Raw genomic sequence first — 9,892 nt, 5'->3', positions numbered from 1 at the left:
CCTGTATACAGCTCTAAACACCCATGATCTAATGAGCATTGTGTATAACCCAGTAAAAGAAATATCCAATCTATACAACAATAGATGATTTGCTGTTCTATTTGAAATAAAAAACAATCCACATAACATTTTAATACATATGTTTGTTTTAGTCAGCTGGTTAGAAGTTGAGGTGGATGTTTCTTCGGTCATTCACTTATCTGCAGTTTATAAATTAAGAATGCTGTAAACCTTTTAGTGCTTGTAACAAATCATGTTTGATAAACCGATAAACTATCCTTAGAAGCTTCAGTTTAAAGCTCAGCTGAAACTGAGGTCGCTGCGTCTGAGGTTTAAAAAAAAAAAAGGTTTGCTAAATTGCGTTTAAAGTGAAAAAAAGTTCTGCTCGGATGATTTTAATCTGACATAAATCAAAATCTTTCACTGCTTCATATCTGCTATGTATTTTATGGTTGTTAAAGATTTTATGGAGCCCAGATCACAGAGTTCTCTTTCATCTCCTGAATCGCTGCTCTGTCATTAAGGTGAACGTCCTCGGGCATCCATCGAGTCATCCTCACCGTCTGACTGGTAATTTAATCTGCTTGGGGAAAGTAAGATCCTACAGTATAATTTCTTTTGTGTGGAATAAATAACGATTGCGAAGAAGTAAATCAGGAAGTTTTCCTAACAGGTTTATTTGACCGATGTCCGTAAATAAAGTGCAATTGTTGGTTTTATATCCAACATTTTGCCTCACAGTTTTCAGGACAAACTAAATCTGCAGTCGACACAGAACGGTTAGTTATTGATGCGCCATTTAGGTTCATCAGTTAATCCCTAATTCAGATGAGTGTTGTTCCACTCTATATGTTGACTCTTTTGGCGGCAGACATCTTTTACCTCATTAACCTTAAGACCTGATGTATGTACAGATGTTCACTGGGAACAGAACAGTTAAATAACAACTCATTTGAGACTTGACTTCACAGGTAGGAACATTGTGTGAAGTTGATGTCCTCAAATGTACCGTCTTAAATGCTCACTGTCTAAACCAAGACTCAGGTTTAACAGGCCTTTTTATTTGGATTAAGTAAAAGTAGAAGTACTTGGGGTGGAAGAATATACTATATGTAAAAGTCCTGAATTAAAAATGTTACTTCAGTAGCTGTATAATAGTAAAAGTATTCAATATGGAGAATTGCTTGTGTTATATTATTCCCTTTTTGTCACTAATAAAAAATGTGAATGTCTGCTAGCTACATACTTTGTGTAGTGGATTAGTATGATAGGCCTTGTTACACATCATACATAAGCATATTATATGTTTTTTTATATCAAGCAATCGGCATCAAATTGTTGTAGGAGATTAAAAAGTCAGATATTTCCCTCTAAAATGGAGTAAAATAGAAGTATAAAGAACATAAATCTGAAGTAAAGTGTCATAATTGTATTTCCTTACAGTGCAGTATAACATCACCGTGTATTGAACAGCTTGATCAGACTGAGCTGGCAGTGATTTGTACAAATATTGATCTACTTGGTCCTCAGTGTGAAGGGTCAAACAAGCTGCCACTGATAAACCTGCTGCGGCACCGTCGATGCCTTCGCTGAACTGTCGCACTAAAGTAACAGGATGCTTATGGTCTCAACGTCTTCAGTGCACTGATGCAGCTCTGCATCAGTCTGGTCCTTTTGATGTGGAGGCTGCAGCCGCCCCGTCATTTTCCCATCAGCTCACAGATGTTGTAAACACTCATTAAGAGACAGCTCATGCATTCAAACATGGATGATAATATGTTTGGACTTTTATGAGTTCATGAAAGAAGACGGCATAAAAACTAAATAGAAACACCTGCAAAGTGATGCAATTCACTACAACAGCTCTGCAGTAAGTATCTCCTTAATAAAAATACTTTGGTTGTTGATTCTTTCACTCCACTTTATTAAGGTTATGATGGTTTGTCGATCTGTATTATATTGAAAGGTGTTGTCAATATTTTGTACACCTTTTTTTCCTCATGTGGAGAGGAGTCAAAGAGTAAAATAAAAATGCATCTTAATACGTGGTAGCTATATGGAAGGAGCTTTATTAGTATTATTATTGTTGGCCTGTTCAATGTATATAAAATAATATGTATGTGTAAAAAAAAACTTAGTTGCTAAATTATAACTAATTCGTGAATTAAACAAACATGTTGGATATGTGACCTCGGGGCTAAACGGAAGTACAAAGAAAGAAAAATGTTGGAAATGAAAATACTCATGTCAAAAGTCAAAATGCTGAAGTATTATGTAATCATGTTAATGGTTATGTTTTACTTACTTTCATATAACAACTTAATGTCCTACCTATACTATTGATTTACTATCTCATGATGTGCTATTCTATAGGCCTAATGTCGAGTATTTTATGACGAAATATCTAATTATTTTGACAGAGACTTTCCATCTTGCTCGTTTTGCCCTCGGCGTAGGCGGGTTTATGGTTTCACAGCCTAAATCCGGTCGGCATGTGTGTGTGTGTGTGTGTGTGGCTTGTAAAACGGGAGCGTGTGTGCGTGTGTGTGTGTGTGTGTGTGTGTGTGTGTGTGTGTGTGTGTGTGTGTGTGTGTGTGCGTGTGTGTGTGTGTGTGTGTGTGTGCAAGTACCAGAACGGTAGCTGGTTCCTCCCCAAATATCGCGAGACGTCGCTTGACTATGTGCAGCGCGTATAGACCGCCACAGTCCCGTCGTGCCCACCCGGTCTCCTCACCGGGCTGACGGACAGACAGCGAGCGGGGGACAGGCGACAAAAGGGCTGACCGACCGGCACCATGGAGCTCATCTGCCGGGTAAGACAAACAAACCAAACCCCTGGTTCCAGGTGTATTTGTCGGTGCTTTCCAGGGTGACGTTCAGACGCGCTTCATTGTCGCCGTGATGCTCCCCGGTGCATGAAGGGCATGAAGGGAAACAGCATTCGGCTTTCTTCGCACCTCAAAGAGGAGCACGATGAAGGGGGCGCGCGCGCGCGGCGGAGGGAGAGCCGAGGGACACCGGAGGAAAAATAGGTCCAGTCTTTCATGTCGTCGGCCGCTGCACGCGGGGCAAAAGCAAAGGGCTCCGTTTGCGTGAGAAAGGAGGACAGTGACGCTGAAAGGGCGCATTGTGACCTGTGCACTGGATACATTGAGGAGGTGATGGCGAGCCCACAGGCAATATTAACCTGGAACAAAAACAGCAGACGAATTATTATATATGTTTGTTTTTTTTAATTACAAAGTTACTTGGTATCACTGCTAAAAACGTAAACTGCAAACGTGTCACTGAGCTTCACAAACACTTTTAAAGTTCACGCAGGAATTTGCAATGTTTTCTTTTTTTTTCTTCCTTCCTTCTTTTGCGTGTGTGTGTGTGTGTGTGTGTGTGTGTGTGCGTGTGTGTGTGTGTGTGTGTGTGTGTGTGAAGAGAGTCTGTGGATGTTGATTTCTCTAAATAGGCCCCTCCAGTCAACGTGGAGTTTAGATTTGAAAACCAAGTGGAAAGACACGCCGCAGGAAAAAAAAACTATAATTTTCTATGAATATGAGCTGGGGCTTCTTTTTTTGTTGCTCTTCCACTGTCTGTTCTTTCAGGGGGGTTTTCTGTTTTTTTATAGGAGGGTCATTTTTCCACTATTTTTCCTCCAACAGCAGATGTTTTTTTTGGGACAGACAATAAGGGGCTCTGGACCGGAGCGGCCTCCACCCCCACTGCCCCGTTTGTTCACGTCTCTGTGACAGCTGAGCGCCCCGGGAGGAGCCCGAGGTTCCCACGGCCCCTGGTCCAAATTATTTATAGCACATACTTTAACAAAAATGTCCTGTTTATTTGGACTTTAAAATGGAAAAGATTATTGATAACTGCAGTCGCTAACTGGATTCATTCATGTCTTATTTGTTTGGCTACATCCCAGGAAAGAGGTATTGAGATTTTAAACCTGAGTAAAAAGGTAATAGTACATCATAATATACAATTAGTCATGTATAATATTTGTTTTTAGTTATATTAGGTATTTAAATGTTCAATGCAATGAGTAGGCCTAATTTTTATGATGAAAGTTAAAGTGAGTTAAGTCTTTTAACCACCATTATAAATGTCAATTGGGCTTTAAATATGTAAACAATATATAATTTGTATCAATTTTGCTTCAGATTTGAAGAAGAATGGAACAATAACTTAATACGATTGTAAGAATTCTGCAGCAAGTATATATATGACCCATATAGTCGTTGCTCATTAGGTTTTCTACAGTAAACCTCAATACTTAGAATTCTGCATTTCCATTGTGAGTGCATTTATATTGATCACCTTTCACATAATAAATATACTAAATGAGCTCTCCACACGTTCACCTGGAGAGCTCATTTGCAGGAAGTAAAACTTATATTTGATTTCTTTTCAGTTTAGTGTCGTCATGTAAGTTGTTCCATTTTTCGATTGTTATTGGTTTCACTGAACCACTGAACCTGAGTTAATGAGATATGCTTCTCGCTGTTGCCTTGGTAACCGGGCAGCTCATACAATGTAGCATTGTGTGTCATCTTCTGTTCTGGTTCTAAGTTCTAATAGAACATTCTTTATGAAAAGTCATAATGTAATTGATTGAAGAATTGTTGTATTTATTGGAAATAATAATATTATTTTTTACTGATGCTTTATAGATCAGTTTCATGTCTCTGATGACGGGTTTGGCAGTTTTGATGCTCCTTATGCCTATTTTAAAGTCTTTATATACTATTATTTTTAAATTCCTTTCATAGTTTATAAGACACTGACTACATATTTTCTTTTAGCTGATCCACAAAGCAGAAGAAAAACATCGGGCCATGCGGCTTTCAGCCAATTCCCTCCAAGCCAAGAGCGGTGGAGGAGAGCTGAACATAATATTCTTAAACTTTAACTCAGAACCCATCTATTTAGTCTGGCTTTTTATGTCGTGTCTTATAATGCGGTGGCTCTTTAATTCATGCTTATTCTCATATCTTATTTACTCTATTTGGTTTGCTCAACATTTCACTGTTATTATAATTTATTCTCTTCTATTTCATGAACACTACCACTTTTAACATCCTATGCTTATTCAATCGCTTGTAAAGCACTTTGACGTGCATTTGATTCATATCATATCCACTTCTTGTATTTTATAATCAGTGTGTAGTTGCCTTCATGATGTTGACCGTAAAAGAGGAAAATGGGTCTCAGTTACATTTCCTGTTTCTTTCAGTTGCACTTGTCAAGCAGGAAGTGTTTCCTTCCTCGATAGATGGCCACCATGGAGCTGAGATAACCGCTTCCTCTTTCCCCCAACAATAACGGTTCCGGTTTGAGTATAACCATGGGAACATGGCGGGGTCTACGAGTGGCGTTTGCCCTCGGTTCTTTGTTTATGATCCTGCTGATCATCGCCTACTGGGACGACGTCGGGGGCTTCAACCTCTACCCGCTGCAGGAAGCCAAACACGAGTCACCCCACCCTCGGACGACTCCGAGGCCCTCGCACTCTACGTACACCAGCAGATCCCAGATCAGCTCTTCCTCCACCGTCTCCACTACTGCTCCAAATACAACACTAGTGCCCGAGGAGACAGCTGGAGCAGCTGAGGCGCATACAGAGGAGGAGGAGAGGAAGAAAAAACTACTACAGAGGGAGGAGGAAACAAGGGAGGATGAGGAGAGCGAGAGGAGTCGTAATTCTGAGGACGAAAGGGAACAGGAGGCGAGGAAGCAGAGGATCAGGGATATGTGTTCAGGAAAGGATGCTGTTGAATTCCCCGGAAGGACTCGGGCGTTTGAGCAGATCCCAAACAGGGAACTGGATCACCTGATCGTGGATGACACTCACCAGATTATCTACTGCTACGTCCCCAAGGTACAGCTGCCTGTGTGTGTGTGTGTGTGTGTGTGTGTGTGTGTGTGTGTGTGTGTGTGTGTGTGTGTGTGTGTGTGTGTGTGTGTGTGTGTGTGTGTGTGTGTGTGTGTGTGTGTGTGTGTGTGTGTGTGTGTGTGTGTGGTAGTTTAGCTCACTTTGTGTGGATGTTAATGTGAGAAAAATAGCAAGAAAGACAAAAATAACTTAAAAATCACAGTTCTTCATTTCTCCAGCATTTGGCAAGAGTCACAAACACGTGTTCATGTGCCCTCTTTGTCTTTTCAAACACGCCTTGTTTTTCCCTTTTTCTCTCCCTCCATCGTTGTTCTCCGTTCAGGTGGCGTGCACCAACTGGAAGCGCGTGATGGTGGTCCTGTCTCAGTCTCTGATCTCGCCCTCTTCAGGAAAACCGTACACTGACCCGGAGGCTGTGCCTCCTGACGTCGTGCACAACTCCTCTCTCCACCTCACTTTTGCCAAGTATGACACTCACACTCACACACGCGAGCCGTACATCTTGTACATCTAATATTACACACTTGTGGGTAAACTCTCTCGTGCGCACTACTTTTTCTCGGAGAATGCAACACTGCTGAAATCGGCAGGAGAAGTGCTAGCTTGGGTTAGCTGTTAGCCGCTGGTGGGTCACATTAAATTAACATTGTCTGAGGTTGCATTGAATTACATTATGATGCCGTCAATATATATTCAGTAAAAAATGAATAATGTGTGCTATCATGCGCCATCACAATATTATTACAATGTTATCATGATATTGTGATCTTGTAAAATCTTGTCTTTTGGTGATAAACATTCATTATTACAGCATTATTCAATAGATGTTACAGAGGGATTCATGACTTATTTAACTTCCTAACACTCGCTATAAGAAAGAAACAAAACTCATTTATTTCCGAGGCATTGAATGAAGAAAAATTGAGAATGACACCACAAACATTTATTTCTTTTAATGAACTGGCGGCAGACACGTGGAAGACAGATGTGTTGCATCTCTCAGCTTTCATCAGCATTTAGGCAAAAGATGAGGAGTGCTGCTGAAATACGCAGCTGGAGATTAATGAGAAGAGCCCTCTATGTTGTATTTTGTATATTTGAGCTATATCTCACACAGAATACGTCTTCACAACAACATCCAGATTATTTCTGCCGGAAAAAGCTTTGAATTTAAAAAAAGAAGAAGACACGTGGGCAACACAAACCAAATTCATGTGCTGAGAAACCAAAGCCCAGACAAAAAAATGTCTTTAACAACGCAGTAAAAAACTTCCAAGAATTCAACATGGAAAACAGAGAGACTAAGAAATGTATTCAACCACACACACCTCCAACTCACAAAGACAAGAAAGGAAAAAAATCGACCAATAAATCAGGATGTCTGTACAAAACGTAAGAAACTGTAAGGAAACTCTGATTTTTCTCTTCAGTCATTCTGTCTCCACTCCTCCTTAAAGAGGCGTTAATTCATGAAAAGTTACACGGCGTTCCTTTTTTAGAAAGCGCTCCTAAAATGCTTAAATATTCCGTTTGAGAAGCAACACGGGAGCTGAAGGAGTTATTTACCGAGTTGACACTTGGAAGAGGAGAGTGGAAAAGACGGGCGGGGGGGTTGTGTGCAGCACAGTCAGACCTTTCTCCTCCCCTCAGGAGCTGTCTGTGCTCGGATATACATCTGAACATGTGTTTTTTCTTTCTGCATCCTTTTTTTTTCTCGCTTCAGGACTCATCAGGCTTCGCTTTCAACTCATTTAGTGGCCAAATGTTTTCAGTAGTGCACGAGAATAAACAGCTTCAACTCAAAAAGCTAAACTACGGATCTGCTCTCATGGTTGTCGTGTGCCGTTTGTGTCTCTTGCCAGGTTTTGGCGCCACTACGGTTCTCTGTCCCGCCACCTGATGGCACTCAAGCTCCAGCACTACACCAAGTTTCTGTTCGTTCGGGATCCTTTCGTGCGTCTTATCTCGGCCTTCAGGAACAAGTTTGGAAGGTGTGTGTCTGGTAGCGGACGGTTGGACAGAGCGGGGTGTGTCGCAGTTTTAGTTGGGCTTCACCTTCAACCGCGGTCCTATCATTCTTGCTCTGTGTGTTTTTGTGTTTGATTTTAAGGCCCAACGAGGACTTCTACAAGCAGTTTGGCTCTGTCATGCTGCAGCGTTACGGCAACGTGTCAGGCAGTTTGCCGGAGACGGCGGCGGAGGCGTTTGCAGCGGGCGTCAAGCCGTCATTTCAGCAGTTTGTCACATACCTGCTGGATCCAGAGACCGAGAGGGAGAGTATCTTCAACGAACACTGGCGGCAGGTATTTGTCTCACACGTCAGTGCAAAATCCACTTGATACAGTTTGAGATTATTTCTGAGATGACAGGAAGGCGTGATGTACTTTATTTACATTACACCTTCCTGTTGTTTGCATTACCCTTCTACAGCATGTTTTGAAGGCAGGTATAGCCCTCTTCTTAAATTCTTTTAAAAATATTGTTGTTTTATTATATCTAACATACTCAATTGGTAATTTAGGTTCTCAAGATTACAACCCTGGTTTTACAAGACCAAGCCGCTATAAATTTGAGCAATTTCCTCTTTAAAAATGATTTTTAAGTGAACACATTTTAGCTTGTGGACTACTTTATTGTCTTGGCATGTTATCCCTCAGCTCGGAAACAAGAATATAATTTATCTTTTTGTGTTTTCGTTTGTACTTATCTCAGGTTTTATTCTTGAATGTGCTCTATATTTTCTGCCTTTGCATTTATATGATTCTGAGCAGCGCAGTGCAGATTAAAAACATTTGGGTCAATAAATACAGAACAGGAGTAAAAGGTGTGTGACCTGTTTTTCATGTATGCCAATACACACATCGAGTAAAAAACAGCCATGGGACAGAGTCAGGTTATGACAAACAGACGCACAAACGGACGAAGCTCTAAAATTGTGCGCTTGCTTTGTATGTGTTTCAGGTGTACCGTCTGTGCCATCCATGCCAGGTGAAGTATGACTTCATCGGTCGACTAGAAACCCTGGAAACAGATGCGGAGCACCTGCTGAAGCTTCTGGAGGTGGATCATCTGCTACGCTTCCCTTCAGGGGCTCGAAACCGCACTGCAGCCAGCTGGGAAAGAGACTGGTTTGCGCAGATTCCCGTAACAATGAGGAGAGAACTGTACAAGCTGTATGAACCAGACTTTGAGATGTTTGGGTATCCCAAACCTGACAGCACGCTCCACCAGTAGACCCCGCCGAGCCAAAGGCCTGGGCGCTACACCGTGTGTAGAGCCCACACCTTAACTACCTGCGCCGAGCCAGCTAATGCCTTTGAAGACCAACCAGTCGATGATGCTGTTTGTTTCATGCGCTTTGTGCATACCTCAAATGACAGAAGTGCCTGCCAGTGTTATTGCATTTTCTTTTTCATATCTGAAGCACACCTGCTTACAAGCGGCATTATCCCAGTCTGTTATCCCCACGTAAAGGCACTTTGAATAGTATTTTGTTATTAGTATTTTGGTAAGTCATTGGGAAAGGACTGAGGCTGACATCTCTGTGAAGGGAAGTATGTTGAAGAGAAATAAACATTTTTGTATATGTGACTTTCTTTTGATTGTGCATGTGGAATACATATTTAGATCTTTTAATTCAGTAAAAGTGGCAATACCACAATGTAAAATAGTTAAATGTAAGTAAGGTCTGTTTAATAGTCCAGGGAGTACCACATAAACATAACATAAACCTGTTTGTTTGTTTTACTTTATCCTAAAGTTGTCCCACTACTTTATATATATATATATATATATATATATATATATATATATATATATATATATATATATATATATATATATATATATATATATATATATATATATATATATATATATATATATATATATATATATATATAATGTCTTATGTAGTTGTGGAGGACCTTCATCAACTGGAGGCTTGGAGAAGTCTAATTTCTAACAAAAATCTCAAGAGACTTCTAAATTTTAAAGGTTAAAGCA

General features: G+C 40.6%; 1 protein-coding gene across 2 annotated transcripts; it reads left to right on the top strand.

The window, feature by feature from the left end:
* Positions 1–2,718: 2,718 nt before the first annotated feature.
* On the top strand, positions 2,719–9,565 carry LOC137792786 (carbohydrate sulfotransferase 12-like). 2 transcript variants are annotated; one of them, XM_068588496.1, is made up of 6 exons: positions 2,719–2,813; positions 5,228–5,872; positions 6,210–6,352; positions 7,750–7,878; positions 7,998–8,190; positions 8,849–9,565. In XM_068588496.1, exons 2-6 carry the CDS (start codon positions 5,339–5,341, stop codon positions 9,119–9,121), a joined length of 1,272 nt encoding a protein of 423 aa, XP_068444597.1. In that variant the 5' UTR covers positions 2,719–2,813; positions 5,228–5,338; the 3' UTR covers positions 9,122–9,565. The 2 variants fall into 2 exon arrangements, with proteins under 2 accessions (XP_068444597.1, XP_068444598.1); XM_068588497.1 differs by lacking the exon at positions 2,719–2,813 and having other exon boundaries at positions 4,686–5,872.
* The last annotated feature ends 327 nt before the right edge of the window (positions 9,566–9,892 follow it).

Source organism: Clinocottus analis, unplaced genomic scaffold, assembly GCF_023055335.1.
Source record: "Clinocottus analis isolate CAN_PGR_092001 unplaced genomic scaffold, fCliAna1.0.p SCAF_22, whole genome shotgun sequence".
NCBI classification, from domain to species: Eukaryota; Metazoa; Chordata; class Actinopteri; order Perciformes; family Cottidae; genus Clinocottus; species Clinocottus analis.
The sequence above is the reverse complement of the archived record's forward strand: the minus strand, read 5'-3'. Positions and strand labels throughout refer to the sequence as shown.